Source organism: Epinephelus lanceolatus, chromosome 24 (assembly GCF_041903045.1).
Source record: "Epinephelus lanceolatus isolate andai-2023 chromosome 24, ASM4190304v1, whole genome shotgun sequence".
Taxonomy (NCBI): Eukaryota; Metazoa; Chordata; class Actinopteri; order Perciformes; family Serranidae; genus Epinephelus; species Epinephelus lanceolatus.
This window is the reverse complement of record NC_135757.1, coordinates 8,260,328-8,287,008: the sequence shown is the minus strand read 5'-3', so window position 1 is coordinate 8,287,008 and position 26,681 is coordinate 8,260,328. Positions and strand designations below refer to the sequence as shown.

Here is a 26,681-nt window from a genome sequence, read left to right as displayed (position 1 = left end):
TGCACACAGGGCATGAAATGTTCAGCTCCGGAGGGCGACGGATGCCACACTGCTGATTAGAGACCAAGTCTCTCTGTAGCTTCCACAGATTTTGTTTTTATCATTTGATCAAACACAAGACCTGTTTTAGATCAGAAACAATTTGGTCAAGCAGCACTATTAGATTCAACAAAGTATCATCTAAAGCCAGTGATTTCTGCACCATAGATGTGGAACACCTCTGTTTTTGACCTTAAAGGGATAGTTTGGATTTTTTGAAGTGGGGTTGTATGAGGTTCTTATCCATAAACAGTATATTACATACAGTAGATATCAGTGGGCACACCCCCAGTTTGGAGAAGCAGGGACGGTGGAGTCTAATATGTAAGGATGGGGGCCAGCAACAAAATATATTTTAGCCACCTAAAAAAGTCCCACCAAAAAAATCAAAATCAGTCTAAGTGTATACTATATTGAGAGTATATTCACCACTTAAACCTTTTTCGTCAGACAGCTTGTTCCGATGGGGTAGCCGTGAACATCTGCGGTTCTACATCTACTCTCGTCAAAGCTACCAGACTCCATTGACAAAAACAGTAATTTTAGCTCGCTGAACATGGGAGCTGCGTCTATTGCTGCTTCGATCAATTGCTTAGTTTTTTAGTTAGTGTGTGATTGTGATTAATGTTTATTAACCATTTTAAGCACCAAATTCACACAGTTACACAGATTTACGAACTATTCGAGGCAGCAGTAGACCAGCAGCTCCTGTGTTCAGCTCTGTTAAATCACTGTTTTTCTCAATGGAGTCTGGCTGTGAAGAGAGCAATATAAAGGCTTCATTTTCTGGTTGGAAATCACTGTTTGACATTAAGGTTAAGCAGTGAAAATACTCTCAATATAGAGTTAACTTAAACTGATTCAGATTTTTTTAGGTGGGGCTTTTTGTTGCTGGCCCCCATCCACAGCAGTACATTACTTAGCTTCCATGTTAGACTCCAGTCTGCTTCTCCAAACTGGGGGCGTGCCGACTGACATCTACTGTATTAAATGTACTGACCATACAACCCCAAAAATCTAAACTATCCCTTTAAGAATGCAAAGAATAATGCCTATCATACACTAGAGGACTTTAAAGACTTTGAAAAGTATAAAGTCAGCTAGCTGAAGACAATGCGAGTTATTAGTCACGATAAAAGATTTCCACAAAAACGGGGGATCTTGCAAGGTTCCCATTTGCAAGACTACAACGAAATTCCTTTTGATGTCATTTCCTGTCTAGCCCCTGTTAAACAACGTTACACCAAATACCCTTTAATAAATACGACGTGTTAACAATTCCTTACATGTCCGCAAAAACATATAACTGTAGAAACACAAGATAAAGGCTGTCACATGTCGACAGTATTGCCAATTTTACATTTTGGATTTTGCCCAGAATGTTAAGAGGAGAAAAAGATTGTCTTAAGACAGCTCTGACTGAGCTTTATGACCACCTTACACCAAAGTGTGTGCAAGAAGTGTGCACCAAAGTACAATTCTTATGATTTTATTCCGACATTGGGAAATTTGTCTGCGACAGTATCAACCAAGGAAGTGTCTTATATGCCAGACACACTCATGTTGTATGTACAAATAGAAGATGTATGAAACCCTACTTAAATCTCATTAAATTCCTCTCAGTAAACACCATCCAGATTTATGAATGCCAACATTTAAAAATGCTGTTGTCATGGAGATACCACTCCACATAAGTAGTTCAGTTAGTTGCAGGTGCATGTGGACATATGGCACTATTTTTCAGGCATGTAAAAGGGTACACTCTGTTAAAGCCTTAACCCAAGCTAAAGCCTATTTCCAGCAGCCCAGTCACCTTTGATTAGTAATGGCTCCGAGCCAATCTTGTTTATAACCCACCAAACAGTGGCTGACCTAAGAGAGTTAAAACTGTCACTCTCATCAATATCTCTGACCCTCTGTGACACCGTTTGACCCTCCGTAGGTCAACGCAGGTCAGAGGTCAAAGCCAGTGACCCTCAGGTTCCTTCACATGGCCGGGCTCTGGGGCTCTAAGTGGTGGGAGGATTGATGGAGGTGGATTTGACTCCACTGGATAAATGGAGGAGGATTTATGGGGCTGACCGCTGGCTAATGGACCCTGACTGTGACCATGAAGCGGCCTTGGTCACTTCACAAACTTGCATCATTGACATTGTGGTGAAGTATGCGTGCTGTCACAAGCTGAGGCCTATTTGTAGAGCTCATTCTGAAAATCCATTGTAGCCGCTTTGGAAATAAGTGTTTTACAGTCCATCATTCAGTATCTTTAAAATCTACAGAATCCAGTTAAACAGGTGCGGCTATTTAGTCCGGCTGGCCTTGTGGTAGTGAAGGTATTTTGCTACTTTATGTACTGTACCTATTGTCCTTGCAGTTTGATATAATGTGGTGTCGTTCATCCCTGTGTAAGAACAGGTGTTACCTTTTCCCATATGGTGGAGGAAAATCTCAAGTATTACCTTAGCAGACCTGGCTCAGAACAAATATATGGATATGTGTGTGTGTGTGTTTCCTTTTTAAAACCTGCTTGCTGTTCCTGTCTGTATTCTCACTGCATTCCCATGAATATACTAGACAGGTGGGTACAGGAGGGAAAGCAAAGAACCATTCATTAAATTTAACTGCTTTCTATACATGGCCCTCCAAACTTGTGAACTTTTACATGTGTTGGTCTGGAAAATGTAAAGACATAGAAATAGCGTTCTCTGAGGTTGTCGGAATGAACACACCAGTGGTTTGGGTGAAGGAAGTACGTTTTTGAGGCCTCCCGAGTCTTTTATACTAAACTGTAATGGCAGTAGAAAAGACTCACAAGAGGATTTCCCTTAGGAAGCAGCATATGGTAAAGCAGTAGTGCTATCCCAGACCTGTGTAAGAGAATGCGATAAAGTGAAGAAGTTCTGGAGGGAGATGAAACAAGTTCTGGAGAATGTATTCGGCATATGTTTAACATTTGACCCAAAGTTTTGTTTTCTAGGTTTACATCTGATAAGCATCTCTCACCCAAGAACGGTGTTGCTGCTTCAGATCTCTGCCTGCTTGCAAAAAGAGTTATCTAACTGTCTTGGAAGAGGACTGGTAAACCAAAGCTCATTAATAGGATTGAAGGATTGTCCATAACTCTACCTTTGGAAAGATCAAGTGTATTTTCTCCTCACGTTCCTCAGTGCGCGCTGTTATTTTATTTTGAAAATTGGCCAGATTCTCTTGTCTTTTCTATGTCCAACTTCCTGTTTGGTACGATCCACTCTATCCAGCTTGACAGAAGCACTCGCGGCTCCCGTGAAAAACAAACCAGACGCCGAACTGAAGCGCTGCCTCCGCGGGCGCTCTGCTCTGCTCAGTGACCTGTGTGGACAGTCAGATAGGTTAACATGGGCGCTGACTGAAAATTGCCTCCGCTGCTAGGCGCTGCGCTTCGGTTCCGCGTCCGGTGTGTCCAGGGCGTTATGTCAACAACGCTACATGAAGCAGATGAATGACTTTTTCTCTGCAGTACCTACTGTGCACTCCGCCGCCAAGTGGGCAGGGGTGGTAATTGCAACCGGTCAAAATGACCGACGGCCTTCAGATTTTCCGGTCATTGTTGTAAAAAACCGGTCAATGACCGAGAATATCCGGTTAACGCGACCCCTGGTCTCGGTTCACTTGCAAGTGAACCCTGGTACAGTGGGAAATGCAAATGGACTATCCAGTGAATCAAAGAGAGGAAGTGACGGCGTCTGTTTAACCACAGCAGCATGTCATAGTCTCTCGCTCTCTGCCGTCTTTTCCGGTTTTCCCCGCCCAGTCGAACCGAGTCCCCCGGACTATCCTGGTGTGAAAACGTCCTTATTTTGACTTACATACTTATGTTAACCTAGGCTATGTAGTGTACTTGACTGACATAATCTATTGGATTGGTTATGTTTAGGCATGATGAGAGAGATTGGATAGGATTAGGGTAGGAACATCAGGGTAAGCCAATCAGAGTAGGGTGCATCGTGCCTTTGCTACCCTGTGAAAAAAGACTAGCAGTAGTGGAGGATGAATAGGTCAAACAAACCCAGGACTTTCCCCCAGAAGACTGCTGCTCCTGTCCTGTGCGAATGCAGAAATCATTGCTAACCTATTTTAATTTATGTACGTAAGTTAACCTAGGCATTGAAACATACTTAAGTGACATCATGTAAGAACCAAAGAACCCCAATTTTTTTCAAGGAGCTGTTCTTTCCTTTCAATAATGCCGTGTTTATAATTAAAAAAAACACAACAGTGCATAACCAAACACATTTTTCAATACCCTAATCACTTCATTACAATTTTAATTTTGTGTCACCGAGCCTACAGGCATAACTACATAACTCCCTGGATGCACCGGACGCGTTAGTGATGCGTTAGTGACGTCCAGTGTGTCCAGGGCGAAGCCTAATGGCACGGGTGTGTGGATATCTGTTCATCTTTTCGTTCATGTCCTTATTAATTCACACTTTATAACTTGCTTGTTGGATTTATTAAAAACGAATGAATGAAACTAAATGTCTTTGAATATCTTTATTATCATTTAAAAATGAAAATTAAAATGACCGGTAAAAATAGATTATGACTGGATTTTTATGACCCTGTCGGTCAAAATGACCGGCGACGAAAAAGTGTAGCGCAATGTCTGACCAAGATCCCCAGTTTTCAAGCGGACCAGGGTTGGCTCGTTTGGGCCACACCAGAGTTCGAGTGTGTTCACACCACTCCAAACGAACCGAACTATCCGTGGAATTTGTTTAAAGCAGACCAAATCACGCCAGTGTGAATGCGTCCTAAGTCAACACTGACTTTTGCTTTCACACAGGACATGAACAGCAGTCTCCTGGGGGAAAGTCCTAGGTTTGTTTGACCCATCCATCTTCCTACTTTGCCTTGCTCTGCCTCTCATTGGCTTACACTGATATTCTTACCCCAACCTTAACCAATCTGACTCCTCATTCCTAAACCTAACCGATCTAACAAAAGAAGTAGACGAGTACTAGCCAGTCAGAGGTAGAGAAGGGTGGGTCATGACTTTGCCATCCTAGGAAAAAGAAACTGGCACCCTTACTACAACTACACAGCCTTTTTTCTGGTCGGACGTTCTGCATAGATCCCATAGCATCCTAAGAGATGCTTCAACAAAATACTCTGCATGGTTTGACCTATTTTAGATACTCACAAGATAAATAGATAATAAGATGATATGTCAGAGGGCTGTCTGATGTATTTTATGTATTTTTCTGATGCCTTTTGATGCCAGCTCTGAGAAGGTACCTTTATTTCCCAGATGTTTCTGTGTTAAATCAAAGTACATTTCAGTATTGCAAATTATATTGTTCCCTGTGTAGTTTCTGCCTAACATTTGTACATGAGCTCTGCTTTTCTAAATCAGATTAGACCACATTCTGTTGATTTCCTCAGTACAGCAAAAACTCAGGCTGAGGAAAAGCAGGAGATTTAAACCCTCATTAAAAGGAACCAGCATTGTGAAGCTTTTTGTGCTTTTCGACACCTTTGAATTCTCTCACGTTGGTGATAGCTAGTCAGCATTGTGTCTTTTAACTTTCACTGTTCGTAGAAGCGAGAAGAAAGTGTGAAACACAGACAGACGGAGGGTGAGGCTGGGACTTGCAACCAGTCCAGCAGAGAACAACTGATCATTTATGCTCATTAATAAAGATTATTAGGTCGACATATTTAAGCTCAGCATGTGGAGCTTGTTTGAGCCATAAAGGATATTTGTATGTGTGTCTGGTATGGTTGGAATGACCATTAGTCATCTGTCTACAATCATAAACCACACACACACACACATACATGGAGACCCCTGCCCGTTCCGTCTTTCCTCCATGTTCTCTGACTCTGTTCTCTCTATTCTGACCACGTTAGACCAGGACCCTGTCACTGACCCTCCAAAGAGAGATTGATTACAGGGAAGGAGAGAATTTTGTTTGCCTTCCCTTTCTGTGCGTCTCAGTTTTCGAGGTTTTCTCCCTGCTTCCATGTCACTATCTCTCAGCTCTCCCTTTCGCTTTTTTGTTTATCTCACATTCTCCTTTTTTCTCTCCCCTGTCTTTATTTTCTCCTCTGTCGAGTTAAATTCGAAAAACACCCAGCTACGGGTTTTACATCCACAAATAACAGTGCATCCTTTGGGGGTGGATATTAAAAGCAAGAGGCGGCACAAAGGTCCAAATTAGATTCTTTTGAATTGTTATATTGTGGATTCAGACCTGCCCATGTTTCCTCTCCTAGCGTAGGGGTGGTGGCAAGTGTGTGTGCATGTGTGTGTTTTGGGAGGCAACAGCTGGTCATATGAAAATGTGCTGTGGGTTTGGGGACTTGGGTGTATTGCTGAAAGAGGTTTGGTGATTGTTGGTCCACTCTCAGGGTTTAGAAGTCATCTTGAAATTAATTAAAGCCATTAATTGTACATTTATTTACCATTCAGAGGCTGATTTGTTTGTATTCAGTGCTATTTTCTAATCCTTGTTTCCTGTGTCCGTTTTTTCCCAGATTTTCCATTAGCTTTCATCTTCAAATGCCAACAGGCGGCCTAAACTTTTTTGTTTTTTCACCGCTTTGGTGTCAAATGCTGTTGGAGAGCTCAGAGAGCCTCAGGGGTCCGTCTAACCCTCTGAGCCTCCCCGATGCTCATTTCAGCAGGATGCAGGCCAGCTGCTGGGTTTGAAAGTTGCCAAAAGAAAACTCTCTCATTCCTTTCTCTCTCGCCTCCCTCGCTCTTTTCTCTCCCCTCCTCGTGATGATGATCCTCAGTGTGTTTGGAGGTTGAGAAATCAAATATAAGATGATGATGATGCAAAAGTTCCTCAAATAAAATACAGTACAGTGCCAGCAAATGATGCAACTGAGACCATCGGCATCTGCTCTTTCTGTGTCTCTAACTCTGTCTTTCACCTCTCAGACACACCTCTGTTGGTGAGGAGCAGCAGTGACCCGGCCTTGGCCCCGTCCCTTGAGATTAGACCCACAGCCTCACCTGATGACAATGGCAACAGGTCTCCTGAGCTGGTAAGTGCCACAGTCGCGTTAAGTAGTTTACACTAAAAATGCTAGTTTATAGTGTTTTTGGCTGGACTGCAGAATGAATGAATGAATTTTGTAAGATTATCTTTCAAAATGTTGCTGTTGTTTCTGGCTTCATCAGGGTTTTCCCTGCCTGTCTAAGACAAAGGCGGACCGCCTGGGTGATTTTGGCCGCCGCCTTGGTTAAAGCATGTGTGTGTGCATGGGGGGCATTCAGATGTAGTGTTTATGTGCGCACAAACCCATTACTTTCAATGTAGACACGTGTCATGCAAGCTCACAACCCGAAGCAACATGGACCTGCTTCTCCCTCCGGTGTTGTGTCAGATCCCGGTTCCACCTCGGGGTGTGTCTCTCCTACTGTTTCCCGTGGAGCTCTGCCCTGTTTGAAAGGTGAAGGAAGCCCGTATGTGGAAAGACGGCGCCTCCGAGATGTAGAATGTGTATTATAGAAGAGAAACACACATTTCAGGACCACTGACTTGTATCATCAGAACAGACATGTCCTGTGATTTTCAGCCTCCTTTCATATTTAATAGAGGGGGGACAATACCTGACAGCTGTCAGGATGTGCCTGCTGTAAAGGGTAAATATAATCATAGAAGGCTGAAAATCACAGGACACGTTTGTTCTGATTATACAAGTCAGCAGTGTAAGGGCCGTTTCATAGTTAACGCAGAGGCACGCAGATGCGAACGCATTGGGACGCAGCGAGATGCATTGGCCACCATGATGCGTGCTTGCATCTCAAAATGTGTTGTCCATTTTTTTGTTATGCGACGCAGCGACGCGTGTAATACCATGCGTTGCCAGCAGGGGTGATAATGCAAGCGACGTACTTGAAATTGACCACTGTTTGTTATTCACAGAAGAAGCAGGTATGAAATATGGCAGGCGAGGAGGAAAAACTTTGAGAACTCGTATGGGCACACCCGTTTATATGACAGTTCTAGTGCCCTGCACTCTGATAAAATAGCAGTACTAGCTAGTCGGAATGTACCGGTGACTCTGCTCCCCCCTATTGCGCAAGTGATGTATTGCATTTCAAATGTCACCTGCATCGCTTGCGTTCAATGTGTTGACTATGAAAGGAAGTGCGTTGCTCGCGTTGCGTGCGTCGACTATGAAACGGCCCTAAAGCTCAAGCATGTGGGGGCCTCCTTTCATATTTAATAGAGGGGGGCGACCGTATTTAAAAGTACAGCTGTCAAGATGCCCCCCACCTTTGCCACCTTGGTCTCGAAAAAACCCAGGGAAAACCCTGTTCATGTGAGTAGAGGAAAAGCCTGCTAGCGACAAGGCTAATGTTAGCATGTTGTATATGTGAGGAAAACATGTCTACCAAAAAGACAACTGTTTTGTCTGCTCACCCTCTGTAATTTGGTACTTTTGTTTAATGTTGTCACTATCAAGCCATGCTTTATGTGTTTAGGTGTTAGTTGAGTCAATTAAACTTAACTGCACTCCACAAAAACGTTTTGGAGGTGTAATTACAGAGCAAGTAAAGATGCTCACTACCATAGAAGCCACTAAAGTAGGCTGCGGCGTACAACTATAAATCAGCCTTTACATCACTGGCCAGAGCTAAAGAAGGGAGGGTTGTGTTAAAATGTGCAAAAAGTGAGTGTATTAACATGAATTCAGATTATTTTTTTGTCTGGACTGCAACAGAGGGCCCAGCTATGTCAGTGAATGCCACCACAAGCCATCATCTCATTCATGGTCCAGACCTATGCTAGGTTTTCACCCAAACTAAGTTGAATCAGCCTGCTGGATGAATTGCATTCCCGTCTATGTTATTTGAAGAACACATTGACTTCCTCCTCTGTTTAATAGCTTTTTAAAGAGGAAAAGAACAGACAGAGGCGCAGTGTTTCAGTGAAGAATGGACAAAACGTTCAGTTTCCAGCGGCTGAACTCCTGCTGTTCAAAGTAGCTGTTCAAAAGCAGCAACATGTTTCAACCAAAGCAGCAGACAATGGAGACGATATGAAAAATGTAAAAAGAGAGTAAATAAATAACAGATGAATATATCACATTTTTATTTCTGTGGTGTGCGCCGCTCTCTTCATTGAAGACAGAGGAGCCCAGTGAATATTCCTCTTGTGGTTCAGCTCCGCGCCCCGGGCTGCACTTTGAAAGGGCTGGCTCTCCTCCGTTTCCAAACAGGCCGCCATTAAGGAGGACTTTGTTTGCTGCCTTTTCTTGTCCCTCTGTGGATAAGTGTGTGTGTTTGTGTGTGTGACGGGCAGGACAGAGGCTGTGTAAGGTCACAGTGGTGTGCATGGGTGAGGGGAGCACAGGTAGAGAGAGAGTCCCGCCACGTTCGACACAGCAGTGACTAAGCAGCGCCCAGGCATCAGCGGACGGCGAGCACACACAATGACAGAGCCCATATTTCAGGCCTCATACCCTTCAAACAGACCGGAGTGAGCAGGCTCATTATAGATGATTTAAGATGTCCTTAAAACAAAAATCTACATCTCGGCGCTGCCTGACAGATGAAGCCCTGCGTCGACCTCAGCAGCCTTGTTTAAACCCAGACAGCTGCTCACTAGCAGATGTTGGTATGTCACTGTTTACAGTGTTTTCTGCTTTATTATATGGCATCCAGACTGTATAATCCACAAATAACACAAGCACACAGAGGAGGACAAAGAGTGTGTGTTTATAAGTGTGTGAAAGGCTAGTAGGCCGTCACAGCTCTTGGGCATATTGAGTCCTGGGCCTGATGGACTTCCATAGATCAATACGCTATCACTTCATCCTCACTCACCCACTGTACAGCTCCTCTGCAAACCCCCTTATCTCCACACACTCACTTACGCACACACTTGTTCCCCCTTTTTGTCTTGGACGAGGTATTGAAAGCTAGATAAAGTGTAATTAAGGCTGATACAGTGATAAATATGTGCCCTGCCCCTTTAATTGATTTTACTGCCTGCTATGGCGAAGGCCAAGGTTGGCCCGCTTCTCTCTGTCTTTGATTCGCATATAGTTTATGAACACGTCGCACTTAGTCTTTCTGTCTATCAAACAAGCTAATGAAACCAGCAAAAGGCTGAACAGTACTAAATATGCAGTCGGCCCCGTAATTGATTTGGACTTCCTGCCATGTTCCGAGCTCATAAACGAGACATTTAATGCTACCTGCTAACAGCAGGAGCTACAGGATTCTTTCACTCTCCTCCCCTCCATCACTCTCCTTTTCCTTATCCTTGTTATGCACTCCCTCTTTCCTTTGCCTCTCACACGTTTGGCTAAATTTCAACACCTCTAGGTGCGGTGATGCAAGACACGTTAACACAGCAGAAAGTCGGACTTTTATATGCTTCACTTCTGTCCTGATGTAAAAAGCTGACACCTTAGCGAGCTAAACTAAACACAGAGTATGTTCCTGTGTCTGTTTGTCGTCCCTTGAGGATTGTAAGTATTGTAAGAATGTGACTGCGGCATTCAGATGACATGATGGATGCGACAAAGGCCAAGGAGCACTTGCTAGCACTCTGACGCTGTGATCCATACAAACAATCTGTCTTCTACTCACACACTCGATTCGCCAGCAGCCTGATGTGTAGCAGATGTCACAGCCCAGCTTAGGGGAAGGACTAAAACCAGAGGACGACACATGACTTTTAACCCTTTCAAAACTGACATCCTGTGAATGGCCGCGGGGGATTGCTGTTTGTGTGATTGTTTAAGTAGATCTAAAATAAGAAGCATGATAGCGAGAACATTCAGTCTCAAACCATACGCCAAAAAAGGGAGGGAAACACTGACTGAATCCAGCAGCAGCAGCACAGGTGATAATCATTGATGCACTTCCTGTTTCCCCCAACAAAAAGGAGAGACAGCCCAAACAGGAAGTCAAGAGGGCTGTCACACAGACGACTACAGCACCCCGAGGAAGTACACAAAAGAAGCACACACCTTGTTAATCATCCGCCTGACAACACACACTCGCACACAAACACCTCATCTCTCATATCTCTGACACACCGCCTCGTCACTCACACACACCTCAGACTACAAACGGCACCCAAAATACAAAAACACATGGATGACGGCGTGCAGCACAATAACAGAGCAGACAACCTGTTAGTCGTGCTCAGACGGGTTCCAGACAGGTTTCGCAAATTATTTGAGCCTGCCACACTGAAATCACCCAGTGAAGAGATTATATAAAACATAACTACAATATATCTGAGGGGAAATTGCTTACTACCACTAAAAGACTACAGGCAAAACATTTGAAACAGCTGAAATGTCTGTTTAAGTTAAAGCACTTAAAGTTAAGACACTGAAATAAGTTACATAACTAAAGTGAAAGTGGTGTTAGAAGTTAAGGTGTCGGCCCGTCAGGAGCTTAAAAGTGTCAGCTGAAAGAATTCGTCAGCTCAAATATGAGTTCAAGAAGTTGAAGTGTCAGCCGATGTGTGAGCACAGGTGGGGGTCAAAGTGTGAGATGAAGCAGGAGCAGTTGTCACACTAGCAAAGCAGGGTTTTGTCGTGGTTTTTTTTTTTTAACGAGAGCCGGCACAATACCTGAATTTGAGTACATTATATTTAATTCTGAAATTTAGATAAATGTATGTACATATGTTAAAGCGAAAGAAAGCATCCTTAAAGTGTACACAACTTTTCAACTAGTTAGCACGCTAGCTAGCTAACGTGCTAACTGCAAGAAAGCATGTTCTTTGTTGATGTTATGCTGCTTTTAAATGGGACTCATGAGCTCGTGAGCGCCACTGCTAGGCTACAGCAACATGGACGCTACTGTCAGCGTCTAGAAGCTACTGAGGCTAACAGTTTAGCAAGCAAGCGAGGGGGTCACGTAATACAAGACAACGCAAACAAACAGTGAAAGAGGAAAAGAAGAGACTGTTGGAAATATCAACATTTTCCTAAGACAAACTATAAAATTCTCTCTCTATATGACTTAAATCACAATGTATTATCGAACCATCCAATGAAACATAACGTTGGGAAACACGTCACGACTTGTGAACTCTGAGCTCTCAGGAAATTTCCACTTACGAGGTCATGGATACTAAAAGAGGGGAGAGTTTATATGGGCTCTCTTGAACACAGTGAGCATTATAAACCATGCTTTTTAATTGGTTCTCCATTGGCTTTGCTTTCACTTGTCAATTCTCTCTGCCACTATGCATGATATGGGGATAATGGAGGCTCGCTAGCACGCTAGTTAATGCTTGCAACCAGAAACAAACATTTACGATCCATTGTTCATTTGATAATCTAGTGGTCTAGCTAGTTGAAAAGTTGTCGACTTCCACCTTAGTACTAAACGAAAATTTAATAGAGTTCAATCAATGTGTAGATCCTTTCTCATGTAAATTGAAATAAGTAATTAAATTTTATTGGCTTCCAAGACCTTGTAATTAGGCTATAAAAGAAAGAGAAAACTGTTAACTTTCGGCTGCTCTTTATTCCTTAAACAAATCTTACATTGTGTCTCAAATCACATACTTCCGTTAGTACACTTCCATGTAGTATACTATGTGCACTATGTACTTATTGGCGTAGTGCGTGAATTTCAACAGGGTAGTGTTGTCTCAAACCAAACACAGCCGTTGTGCACTTAGCGGAAATGACGACCGCAAATTAGCTAGTTAGCAAACTAGCATTTGCGTTATTATTCGCGGTACCAAATCATTACAGACTGCTAAATTAACCCAATAAACACACTGCTGGCTTATACCCGACAACAGTATAGTGGTGCTTAGTGCAAAAAACACATGTATTTGTACAATGCAGCGACGTTCACGGTCGCACAGTCCTCGGCCGCCATTTCCAGTTTGAAAAGTGGCCTAACTTTACTCATGATGGCTCAGCCAAGAGGCTTTAATTTCGCCTCCTTCGAGAACCGTACACTGAGGACAGGAGAGCCTGCCTGACAGCAACTGGAAGACAGTTTTGAGGGTTTTTCCCACTGCCATGTTTGACAGTTGGTCCAATGTTTATGTTCAGTTTCCTGCTAAAACAACATCTTGAGATAATTCAGCAGGAGTTTAAAATTGTGGTGCAACAAGCGAGAGATGGTGTCTTGTGTCAGAGCAGTGATAATCACATTCATACTGTACAATGCTACAGATCACTGTGAGGTTAAGGTTTTACTGTTACAGACACACTGTAAAGGCAGTGGTGACATACTCTTCTTCTTTGTGCACTGAGATCCGAGCAGCGAGTGAGGCGAGCTGATTGGCTGAGCACCAGCGGGGTGCCGAAAGAGGAGGGCTGCTGTTTTTATGTCTAGATAAACAGGAGTGCTCTCAATCAGGGATTAGATTCACACTGGGCATTATGGCGTGATCCCTTAATTTTAAGGCATTAAGGAAAGGCAGGTTCGTGTGTGTGTGTGTGTGTTTGTGTGTGCATCCCAACATGCCTTATCTTAATGCTGTAGCTGTAGTGTGTCAGACAAACAAGGGCTTTTATGTTACTGAACCACATGTGCGTTCAGTTACATGGTAAAATCCGTGTACAGCTGCATGTGTGAGAGTGTTTCTGAGTGTATACATGTGTTCACCTGCCAGCCTCGTGTTCCTAAAGGCTGTGTGTCAGTACCTTCCTCTGTGGCGACGGTGTGTGTATGTAGTGGAGGAGCCTGTGTGTGTTGGCTAATGGCGTTGCGGGAATATGCACAGCAACAATGGAGCCTCCAGCTTCTGCCCCCGCACACACATGCGCTCTATTGTGGGGTAATCTTACCCTGCCCAGATAAGTGGGTCAGTATTTGTACAGGCAGCATATATATGTGTGTGTGTGTGTGTGTGTGTGTGTGTGTGTGTGTGTGTGTTCATGAAGACTCCATTTTTATGTTTGCAGCTCTGCAGCGCTGGGTTATATTTGCAGGGAACGTATGCGTGGGAGCGTGTGCGTGTTCTGAAGCATATATTTACTCGCTGTGTGACAGAGGGTCCACCGGGGAGCTGGGTGTGGCGGAGGGGGTTGCTAAGGAGCGGGCTGGTGGGCGGGGGCGTTTTAGCCATTAGTATTTGTGACACAATGAAAGTGACAAGGCAGAAGGACCTAATTGCACCCCTCTTGTCTTTAACCATTTGGGGCAAATTCTCTCCCAGTGTGTTTGAGCGTCTCGCAACAGTTTGACGCCGTCGTGCTCTTCCTTTCCTTCCACATTTCTCTTGCTTTTTATTCGTTTGCCCCGGGGTTGTTGATTTCGCCGACTTAAAAATAGAGCCTTGCCTGACACAGGGCAGGGATGGAGGGAGGGGGGAGGGAGAGGTAGACAGATAGAAATGTACATAGAGTGAAGGAAGGACAGCGGCGTGTGGTAGGAGCTCAGCGTCCGGCGGTCGTTCTCTCTTCGCTGTCTGCAGAGGTGATTGATGGCGGCGTTAGATTGTTTTGCTAATTGGCGACGGGCCTCCTTGTATTCGCCTGTTTGTTTAGTGTGTGTGTGTGTGTGTGAGCATAGATGTTAATTTGTCACCGTAGCTGTTATCATGTTGAATTAATTTGTCTGTTTTTCCTCTAACAGGAAATCAACCATGTACTGAAAGGCGCTTTGGACCGCCTGCGCACAGACGCCCCCCCCGCCAAGATGAGCCAAGTAAACTTTAGGTAAGAGTGTGTGCAGGTGTGTGTCTGTGTGTTTACAGATGTCCTAGCGGCAGCAGACAGATCCTACTGTAGCTGGATGCGGTGCGGTGTCGGAGTCTGGGATTAACGCTCCAGTCTTTGTTTGACAGCCTGACACTGACTGGATTAAACAGTCCCACGGGTGTGTGTGACAGTCTGTGTGTGTGTGTGGTGGGTGGGCTCTTATCTGTATGTGCTGGAGCAAAGGTGAATTTTGAAGAGGAGTTGGAGGGACGTTCCTCCACTCCGCTGTGTCGACACTCTGAGTGGTGTTTGTTCTAATTAGTGTGAAAGTTGTCTGCATCATGACAAGACGTCTGACGTGTCTGGCAGATTTCATACACAGGTTCAAAGTGCCTCAGCGTAGGACGAAGACACTGGAACAACAGGATCAGAAAAGTGTCTAAAAGGAGTTCTGAAAATGTAAAGCAGTCATACTCAGCTGTGTTTTTGGTCCAGATGGGGAAAGGTCAGGACCGTGAATATGTTAAGTAGCAGGGCTGCACCTCGTGATTTCCATTATTGATTAATATGTTGGTTTTTCCTTTGATTAATCAAACTCTGAGGGTCCCACTGGGACGCCAGAGTTCCACCCACTGAGTGAGGCTTATATGTGATTGGTGGGGGCGTCCCTTACTTAGATCTCTAAATCAGATTTGTCAAGTCTTGCCTATCGTCGACTGATAGTCGAATGCATTCCATCCAGCGCTGTTAGATGTGTGTTGGGGGTGTGTATGTAGGTGTGTGTGTGTGTGTAGCAGTGGCGCTGTCCACAGTACTGAAAGGAGCAGTGGAGATCAGTAGATAGTAAACCAGACACACAGACAGAACACATCACTTAGTTCGCTTCCTGCTTCCTGTGGTTGTAAATAGAACTTTTGACTTTCTCTTGGAGAGAGGAAGAAACGTTTTTATGTTAGTGCTCTGGTTAATAAATTAAGACCAAAATAGGCATCCAACAGAATCAGATCAGACTGATGGATTGAAGGAGCAGCTGCTGCAGAGGTGAGTGAGAGCAAAGTTTGAAGCTGCAGTCACACAAAATAGACCCAGCCCTGGACTTGTGGAGTGTGCCGTTTCCATGGGAACGCATCGGAAGTATGCTGGAAAAGCGATAAACGAAGCTAAAATTTGAGTGCGAACATTTAAGTTTCACCTTCACTGCGCCTAGTGTTCTGCTGCTCTGCTTGTGTCCTGCTCCAAATGAATGGTTCAGCTTCAAAAATAGATGATCAATATGGGATGGCGAATGCCAACACTGTAGTGGGCCGCCACAAATAGGTAAATGTATGGAAATTACTTGGAGAAAGTGAGCAAATCTGTGTGAAGTCAGATATTTAGCAGCCCCCTATAGCCCAAATAGAATGATCCTTCTTTCAACTGCAACGATTGGACTGAGATTGGCAGTCGAATCAGGCTCCTTAGATCATATCGCTGAATCGTTGACCATTGAAGGTCACACTCAGTGACTGGTTTATCTCACTGTCAGTGTACGTACGAGTCATTCTGTTTTTTGTGAACAAAATGAGAGACCATTTTTGGCTGTAACCCCTCAGTTTTTTGCATTGCAACCATCAAGTTGAAACATCAAGTTCAGTTTTGTCCAACTCTCCTGAAGGTGGGGGAGAGGTTGTAAAGAATTCCCTGTTGTTATTATATCAACTATCAACTATCTAACTAACTACTGCCTAATGACAGATGAGACCCCTCAATCGACTGAGACACCTTCAAGTCAAGCAGGGTTTTTTTGCTGCTGGTGACGCTTTGGCCCCCAAATTTAGCTGCAGAGTGAGCGCTCCTTGCTTTCACGCTGCTGTCCAGTGTAGGCAGTGAGACGGATAACGTTATCTTCTGCCTCCTGCCGAGCAGTGGCTTTTGTTTGGTATCTGGTGTGGGCAAAGAACTCGCACATTTCTTATCGTTTGTTAGCATGGTGAGCACGTATTAGCTCAGAATGTCAGAATGTCGCCCTGAACAAGTCTCAAACTCTGGATGGAAATGGATGGATCATTTGAAACTGGTAAGAAACTTTTAGAGCAGTTAAAAGGAAGATGTATTTAAATGGCGGTATTGAATGCTTCCCTTTAAACAATCAATTAACAAATAGCTTTTAATACTCAATTTCAGCACAAGGAGAGAGTTTTATTATCTCTGTCTTATTTGAGATGTGAGCTAAAAGAACCTTGTGCTTCCTCGTGTATCAGCAGCAGCACTACTGTCTGACCTGTTAAAGTTAGACTCACTTGTCAAATATGTGTGTGCGCACATGTGTGTCGGGTAAATGAGCGCACTGTACAGTACGTGGGTGAGCAGAGACATCTCTCCATGGCAACCTCCACCTTTGTTTTTGGGCACGTCACTCGCAGACCTCCGGCATGATGGGAGTTTTATCTTCACTTCCCCGGGCTGTCAGTCATGCAGTAGCTATGGCAACGATTAACCCCTCCATCGCAGCCTCTCACCTCAGTTTGCCCGGCGAGTCCGTGACAAAAGTAAAAAGATAATTCCGCAGCTGAGCGATTTTCCGATTTAGGAGATTGTTCTTTTAAAAATAACCCAGGAAGAAGACTTGGCCGCAGCGGCAGATGGTGATTTTTCAGCATTTTACAGTGCAGTGGTGTCCTGACAGCACTGTGTTACAATGGAGGCACAGCTCTCACAGATAGTTTGCCATGGCAACAGATGGTTGGCGGTTGAGGAAGCTGCGGTGAGCGAGCGAGGGCACACTTTCAGCGAGTCCCGGCCGCGAGTTTGTTAGGCACTCGGCCTCCGTTGATGTAGAGGAAGTCAACCAAGAGTGGGAGCTCCATCTGTCTCACTCCTCGTTGCTCTTTTCATCCACCCCACTATCCCTCGTCTCTCTCTTTCTCTCTCTCTCTCTCTCTCTCTCTCTCTCTCTCTCTCTCTCCCCCCAGTGGAATGACTGTGTTTGTGTTTGTGTCAGCGGGATGCTAAAATGGGTGAGCGGAGCTATTCTGCATATTAGAGTGTGGCGCTAACAAGCTACGGCTGCCTCTGATGAGCTTGTTTGTGCTGCCGTTTGTTTTTATATGAATGTAAATGGGCTGAAGCTGTGTGTGTGTGCGCGTGTGTTTGTTCCATGCACACTGTGTGAATGCGTATACATCATTCAGGACCAGCTTTGTACCTGTGCATGTATGTCCTGTCCTGCTCTGATTGTTTACCATCATTGGAAGTAAATTCAAACAGCATGTGTAAGTGTGTGTGTGTTTGCGTGCAATCCTTGTGCACATATGTAATTTAGATGTAACTGTGTTCTCTAATAGATGTAAATTTGATGCATGTGTGTATACGTGAATTCAATTTAGAGGAATGTGACTGATGGTGTTTGTGAGCGTGCAATAGATGGAGCAATAAGAATGCAAATTGGATGTGTGCGCGTGCCGACGTGTGTGTACAGTACGTGTGTGACCGTGGCAGAGGTTAACGAGAGCGGGGTGACAGTGACAGAGGAGTGTGTTATAATGATCCCAGCTAGTCCTTGGGCTTGTGTACGCGTAAGAAGCACATAAACCTTGAACTTCCCCGCTTTCCTTCTTCTTGCTGTCTGCAGACACCTCATCACTCTTTTTTCTGGATTGCGAAAGCGATGCGGGGAAACTTTGGAGCAAACAAAACCTTCATGTTCTTGGCCTCCACCTGAGATCACTGTTTTTGGACCGTTCGTCAGCACTTTCCCACATGCTGTTAGTTCAGAGGCTGAAGGAGAAAAGTAGATGACAATGCAGAGAATGTCTCACATGAGCTTTTCTCATGATGAAGTGGCCAGTTGTGATGTCGTGCACACAGCCAGTTATTACTTATCCTAATAGGACATGCATTATTCAGTCTTTAATCATGCTCTGTCTGGATTAAGTCCCAGTCTTTATAAAGTGCCTCTTCTTCACTTCTTATTTGGAAGTTTGTAGAAATACATTTTCGCATTTTTCATGGAGACAAAATCAGGCAGATATACTTTTGATATCGGAAAACCTTTTGATTTGTTCTTGGATGAGATTGAGACATTTTCTTATCTCTTGCAAATGTTTTCACTTCATTTAACTATGTGAAGTCAGCCTTTTATCAAGTTCTTCACCAAAGAGACCTACAATATCCCCCCCAGGAGCAATTTAGAGTTCAATATCACGCTTGCTGACACTTAAACATTCCTGGTTGGCCTCCCATAGGTAGAAGTAATGAGAATCCTTGTTTTAAAGGCAGATTAGAGCCATTCAATCAGTGTTTTAATATTTCACATTTATCATTAAATGGGACCTATTTTGCTTATCTTTAAGGTTTATACCTGTATTTTGGGTTTCTACGAGAACATTAGCTTGCTTTAATGTTCAAAAAATACTTGATTTTTCTCAGACTAATTGCCCGAATATACCTCTGTTCACTCTCTGTCTGAAACACTTAAGTGTTTAAGTGCCTGTCTCTTTAAGGCCCTCTTCCACAAAAGCCCAGGCTGCTCTGATTGGTCAGCATTTTCAGGTCTTTTGTAAATCACCAATAAAAGATTCTGAAGCAAAATCTTCACAACGGGACATGTTCCAGCAGGAATATGATCCAAGATTGGGAAGACATTAACAACAGCAGCAACAACATTACATGTTTCCTCTGACATTAGCACGTCAAGGGAACATGTAGCAGTGTACTTGCAGCCGGGAGAATAACTGTAACGAAGTAGGTGCACATTTTACTGTGAAAAATAATTAATAAAAGCTTCTAAACTAACATCTTCACAACCTCACATGTTCCATCAGGAATATGATCTGGAAATCGGGGAATAATTAACACCACCAGTAACTTAGATTACGTTTCCCTGATGTTAGCTTGTAGCTACATGTAGCAGTGTTCTTGCAGCCGGTAATGACTGCATACAGCGGCACTTTTCCTGTTGAAAATCACAAATGCAAGCCTCTAATTATAATCTGACATGTTCCAACAGGAATATGATCTGGAATCAAAGAGAAATTAACAACACCAGCAACCAAGATTACATGTTTCCCTGACGTTAGCATGTAGCTACATGTAGCGGTGTACTTGCAGCCAGTATTGAATGTATACAGCTGCACTTTTCCTGTTGAAAATCACAAATGCAAGCTTCTAAACATAATCTTGATCTGGAATCAAAGAGAAATTGACAACACCAGCAACCAAGATTACATGTTTCCCAAACGTTAGCTTGTAGCTACATGTAGCGGTGTACTTGCAGTTGGGGAATGACTGTTATAGAGTCTGGTAGCACTTTTTGCCATGAAAAAAAAAATCACAACTCAAAGCTTCTAAACTGAAATCCTCACAACTAGACATGTTTCTAGCTAGAATATGACCTGAAATTGGGGAGCAATTACCAACCTCAGCAACAATGTTTACATGTTTTCATGACATAAGCTATAGTGGCAGTGTATGTAATGTGACAGAAAATAAAGAAAAGCATCATAGGTCCCCTTTAATGTACTGAAACAGCTGTGTGCACAAAATCTTTCACATAAACCTTGCACCCTGCAAACATGACTTGAAGAACATGACTTCTCTTGATGACAAACAAAGTTGGATTTTTTCCCCTTCATCTCCTGTGATCTTCTCCATGCTGCCATCATGCAGGTCCTCTCTTTCAGCCATCCGGTATCAAAAGCAGCTCCCTTCCTCTTTATCTTTTGGAGTATTGTCCTTGTTTATCTGCTGTTAAAAGCCACAGTTCAGAGCTCCACGGAGATTATTAGAGACGCTCATTCTGTTTCATCTCTATCTGCTCCTCTGTCTGCATTTCTCTTTTATCTCCTGCTCTCTTCTTTTGTCCAGCGGCTAGATTGGGTGGTTGAGAAGCAGGTAGATAAAGGCTGAAGTAGCCACCTGCGTCCCAAACACCCACCCACCTACACACACACATTTTTCTGATGTTTGGCAGGGCTACCTGTAAGCTAATTTGTATCCCTTTCTGTGTAGCCCGGAGGAAAATGCTAATTTATTTTGAAGAGCTTGCACATAGAAAGGTTTGGAGTTTGCGTGTGCAGCTGTGCATCACTGCATCAGTGTTTCTGTGATTGCATGCAGTACATTATGTGCATCCTGACTCCCAGTATCTTTGAAGATGTCTGTGAGTGTGTGTTTCTGACGGCAACTGTGTGTTTTGTTGACAGCACCCTGACACGCTCAGTGGAGTTTCCAGGTGACTGGGGACCCCTGGGAATCCATGTGATCCCCTACTGCTCCTCTCTCAGTGGACGGTAAGCACACACTCACACAGATGCATCCATATTGTGCAAATACACACTCTCCTCCCTCCTCTTGTAATCAGTCAAACACTCATAGGCAAGGCAGATGGCCATGTTGACTCATAGAAATGCATAAGCTTTGGCATGTAATCATATATGTGTTTACCTCCATGAATTCATATTCACCCTACACTGTGTGTGTATGTGTGTGTGTCTTGCCAGGACCCTGGGCCTGCACGTTAAAGGCATCGAGGAAAACAGCCGCTCCATGAATGAGAATCTCTTCCAGCAGGATGAGTGTATCGTCCAAATCAATGACACACCACTTCAGGACAAGACCTTCGCACAGTAAGTATGCTGGGATGAGCATCAGCACCAACACAGACATCTCGGCAATAAGATTCTAATGTCTGATGAGAAAGGGGTGACGTAGAGGTTTGATAGTGTTTTATGAATCTGTCATCACCTGAACTGCTAAATTAGATTTTTAGCAATCCAGCTTGAACTTGAAAGGGGTACTTCGCTGATTTTCAACTAGCTTTGTGTCATGACAGTGTCGCTAGTATGTGTAAAAGAACTTTCCTCCATCTTGCCAGCACCCAGATTCCCCTGCTCATTTGTGGATTTCCACCTGCTCTTGGGCTGTTGCTCAAACTACAGATTGTACTTCCTCATTTTTGTATGCCTGCCATCACCTCGGGCACAAAGACTATTGAAGTGTAGCAAGAGAGAGAGCCACCCCTCCATCTCCTTCTTTTCCTATCTCTCTCAAACTTGGATCAAACAGTAAAACCAGGCTGTTCTGACCAAATACAAACCAAAACTTTGTCTCAAATCACGTACTTCTGTACTTACACTTAATATTTTGAGTGCATAAGTGCGTTCACACTGAGAAGTAGGGAAAAATGCAGTGCACTATGAGTACCCGGATGGTGCACTCAAAATGGTCAAGAAGTTGAGTGTGGAACTATGGACACTTCTTGCCCTCAATGGCCGCCATCTTGGCTGCGTAGCAGAAGGAGAGGGACCACTTTTCAAACTGGAAATGGCGGCTGAGGACTGTGTGACCGTCAACGTCGCTGCATTGTACAAATACATGTGTTTTTTGCACTAAGTACCACTATACTGTTGTCAGGTATAAGCCAGCAGTGTGTTTGTTGGGTTAATTTAGCAGTTTGTAATGATTTGGTACCGCAAATGATAACGCTAATGCTAATGCTAGTTTGCTAACTAGCTAATTTGCGGTCGTCATTTCCGGTAAGTGCACAACGGCCGTGTTTGGTTTGAGACAACACTACCCTGTTGAAATTCCCGCACTACACCAATACATAGTGCACATAGTATACTACATGAAAGTGTACTAACGGAAGTATGTGATTTGAGACACAGCACAAGACTTTATTACAGTATTGCCTATTGACCTAGAGTGTTTTCAGAAAAGGAGGCGGGGCCCCGCTCATGTCTATAAAAGATGCTCAGTGGTGCATGAGGCCGAAAAAGTTCAACCCCCACATATAATATTATCCGAATGATTGGTACTGCTTCTGCCGGTTACAGTGGCTACTTCCAGTTTAGCGCTGTGCTAACTTGAATAGGGATAAAATGATCATGTGACTCTTCTGAACTTTAAAAATTTTATTTGACCAAATGGAACAAATTCTTATAGTGAAACCAGTAACGCTTAAAAACATTTATCCACTGATTTACAGATGTCTACCTGGTCAAGAAAGTCTTTTTTTAACCCTTTGAAACCTGAGCAAATTGGCTTGATTTCTTTTAAGAACATGGGAAGAATACCCTGGAAATCCAGAGTTCTCGCGAGAGCACAATTTGAATTTGCTCACCGAGCCACTGGCAATCAGTAATGATGCTCATTACCCATGCCGTTGGAGCCGAGCTGCACCAATCACATCTGTGTATCTGATATAGGCGGGCCAGAGGCGAGCTAAACAGATGATGACAGCACTGCGACGATGGAGTCCGGAATCAGTCAGTAAACACTGCAAGATGGCTACGGATGAACACCAGTTGTTTGAAACGGCTTTGGCTGCTACAATGAACAAGTTAGACTTGGCTTTTTCTCTAAAAGAGGAACAGAAGACAGCGCTCGAATCTTTCCTTCGCAAGAAGGACATTTTTGCTGTTTTGCCGACCGGATACGGCAAGAGTCTAATCTACCAGTTAGCTCCGCTGGTAGCTAAACTCTGGATACGTCACCCCGTGTATTGTTCTGATTGGTCGTAGTGTTATCCAGTTGCGTGCAGTGATATTTACAAATGCATGCTTGGTGCTGCCCCTCGAGTTGGGCCATTTTCATTACTCATAGCCAGACCCTAAATCTTTCTAGATTTGGGTCTGGATTTCCAGGCTATGGGAAGAAGGCAATGAGCAATGAAAGAAGGAATGACCTAGAAATTAGCAAGAAATTAGTAAAAAGAGAAAATTAAAAACAAGAAAATTGTTTAAAAAAAAAAAAGAAGAATGAAAGTTAAAAACAAACAAGGACCTAGAAAGAGTGCTTAAGAATTTAATAATTGTATAACGTAATTTTAAAATAAAATAATAACAATAATATTAATAATTATTATTATTATTATAAAAATAGTTTTGCCCTAGCTTTTTTCTTTTTTCCTAGGTTTTTTTTTTTTTTAAATTTTCTAAATTTATTTTCTTTATCTTTTTTATTTATTTATTTATTTTGCAGTCTGTGGAACATTTTAGTTCAGGGTTCAAAGGTTTAAATACTTGGGAAAGGCGTCTGAAAGCAGCAAAAGAAAAGTGATGTCGCTCCATGTTTCAAAGGGTTAAAAAAAGTTTTTTTTATGTGACAGATGTAATGAAATTGTGAAAATTGGCTTCAAAGCCTGGCGCGCTTTCTCGGGGTTGATTTTATTGTACTGCTTAGCTGTAATGTGAGAGTTGGTGAAGAGAAAGTTGGTGCCGTGGTTTTTTCTGTACTGTGAAAACAGAGGGGGAAAAAAGCAATCAAATATGATCACATCAATTATGAACCCAGATTCTGTCACTGCGTTTATAACCTCAAGTGTTATCTGAAACATGTTTTAGTGTACTGTTGAGCTGTAATACAAGATTGTTTGTAACCTGCTGTCTGCTATATTGTTCTAGAACGAGTTGGCCAAAAGCAACTTGCATTTTGTCACCCTCCAATGTATTTGTGTCTTGCGACTGCATCAACAAATAACAAAGACAAATAACTGTCAGTTAATCTGTTGATTATTTTCTCGATTAAGTGATTCATTGTTTGTCTATAAAGTGTCAGAAAATGGTGAAAAATGGTGATCAGTGTTTCTCAAACGCCCAAGATGACGTCCTCAGATGATTTGTCTTGTCCACAATCCAAAAATATTCAGTTCACTTTCACAGAGGAAGAAAGAAACCAGAAAATATCCACATTTAAAAAAGCTTGAATTAGAAAATTTTGACTTTTTGCTCCTTAAAACAACAACTTAAACCCAATTATTAATTTTAAAGTGAGTTGCCGACTAACATCTTTTCAGCAGTGAAATACGTCTTTAAGCATCGAGGGTGTTATTAGGAGGTGAAACAAAAGCTACAACAGCAGAAAAGTAATATCCTTTTTGTTTGTGTGTGCCTGCGTTCGTGTGTGTGTGTGTGTGTGTACTCCCACACACTCTGCCACCATTGTAGCGAAACACCTCACCCATCACTCAGTTTGCTTCCTTTTATCAGCCAAAGACAAATCCTCCTCATTCTCTGCCTCTCCTATCTCATCCCAACATCTACTCTCACAAAGGAGTGCATGTGTATGTCTCTCTCTGTCCCTTATTTTTTCCACACACACACCTAAAACCTCCTGTCCTCATTCTTTCTCCATTTTCTCTCGTCCTCTCTGCAGTGGAGCTGAATAGGTCCATTTAACTGCGTCCCACTGTGTCGTCTGTGTTGTGTGAATGTTGTGCTGATGGTGGTCTGTTAAAGCTGCAATAAGAGCCTGCTGTCGGGTCTCCCCCCATCTGACAGGGGCCACAGCGTCCCAAACCAGCTGGAGGAGTCGCTCCGTGCTTGAAATACAGCTCCATTAACGATGCACAAGCCTCATTCAGCCTCCTCGTTCTCTGCTCTCCAGTCGTCTGTGTTCTCTGACTGGTCTGGTCTGTCTTAGTGTTCCACAATCACATATGTAAAGTAAAAAAATTCCTTTCCCCAGGTCACAGGATGTGTTCCGCCAGGCCATGACCTGCCCCACTGTGCGCCTGGAGGTCCTCCCCGTGGGCAACAAGCTGCGCTACGAGAAGAGCTTCATAGGTCAGCTCTTCACCGGCGACGCCAAAGACTCCACCGCAAAAACAAAGAGTCCGATGGTGGTCCGTGCTAAAACCGACCCCCAGCCTGAACCTAAACAAGACACCAAAACCACCGCCAAACTCGAAGTGAGGCGACCAGACGCGCGTGCCAGGACCCCAGATCCAGCTGCCCTGAACACGCCGCCAGCGGAGCTCCAGTCTGGGCACAGCTCCTTGGAGAGAGTCTCTCCGACACCTCTTGCCAGGGCGGCAAGCTCTTCCCCGACACCCAGGACCCGCAGCCAGAGCCCCCAGGCCAGTAGGAGCCCTGTGCCCGGCCTGGCCAACCTTACAAGCAGGAAGGGAGGCAAGAAGATAAAAATTGACCTGAAGAAAGGTAAATATGGAGTGAAGGCCCATTTTATTTTCATTTCTTTCAGCATTACAACCTGTGGGTGTCATCCTGTCCATGACTCTGATATTGAGCTGCATTATGGGAGGTGTGGGATTTTTGGAGTTTGTTGAAGTCTCTTGTCAGTCCCCCGAATATATGCATCAAGTTGAAGGATTTCTGCTCCCATGTTGTAGCAAGACATTATGCTTTGTGGAGAAAAAGTTTGTGCTACATGTGTGCGTGGTCTTTTGAGGACATCCGTGCTTATTTATAGTTTTTATCTTCTAGGTTTGTTTCTCTCATGTAATAACAGCTGAACTCAACGCTGATGAGCAGCTGCTTTGAAAGTCACGGATGTTTTATTCCCCACCAGCACAAGGATGAGTTTGGAATTTCTGATTCAGAGTAGAGTGCTGCAGCGATGATGTTTCTTTTGTAGGCCAGCCCGGAAGAATTGCCTCGGTTCCCTTGTCAAAACAGCCTATGGTATTTCTCCACTGGATTTTAGATTGGTGCAGGAAGAAAGTTTATGCTGACACGTTTTGTTCAGCAAGATAATGTCTATGAAAGAATGCCACTTTTCTGATTTTTGAAGCGTAAATACAATTGCTACAAGTCAGGCTATAAACAAACTACAACACGGTCACATGCCTTTGTTGCGTGAACTTAACTACGACAACGATGTTGTAAAGTAGAGCTTTGATCCTCTGCCCAAACTCCGGAGAAGAAGCCGAGTTAGGGACACGTAGTAACAGGATGAGAGAGAGAGAGGAGGTCCTCCGGCAGACTAGGCCTAAGTCAGCCTACCTAGGGGCTGGTACAAGGCAAGCCTGAGCCAGCCCTAACTATAAGCTTTATCAAAGAGGAAAGTCTTAAGTCTAGTCTTAAATGTGGAGACAGTGTCTGCCTCCTGGCTCTGGCTCCTGATCTAAAATAAAAGCAGCGTTAATGATTTGCGCAAATCACCGTGGGTGAGATGCAGCACTGCCGCCAACTCTTGAAGTAGCAGGCATGGAAAACCTGGAAAAGGTCATCGAATTCCACAATTAAAAGTGGAAAGTTCTACGGAAGTCATGGAGTTTTGTCGTG

General features: G+C 43.7%; 1 protein-coding gene across 2 annotated transcripts in view; it reads left to right on the top strand.

Annotated features, from left to right (window-relative positions):
- pard3ba (par-3 family cell polarity regulator beta a) overlaps window positions 1-26,681 on the top strand; it is a 215,458-nt gene that overhangs the window by 48,340 nt on the left and 140,437 nt on the right. Inside the window, exons 4-8 of one of the 2 annotated variants that reach the window (XM_033616106.2) lie at window positions 6,968-7,074; window positions 14,612-14,694; window positions 20,859-20,945; window positions 21,156-21,281; window positions 25,123-25,595. In XM_033616106.2, coding sequence (XP_033471997.2) covers window positions 6,968-7,074; window positions 14,612-14,694; window positions 20,859-20,945; window positions 21,156-21,281; window positions 25,123-25,595 — 876 coding nt within the window. Of the gene's footprint in view, window positions 1-6,967; window positions 7,075-14,344; window positions 14,453-14,611; window positions 14,695-20,858; window positions 20,946-21,155; window positions 21,282-25,122; window positions 25,596-26,681 lie in introns of those variants that run through there. The other variant, XM_033616107.2, reaches the window with a different exon arrangement.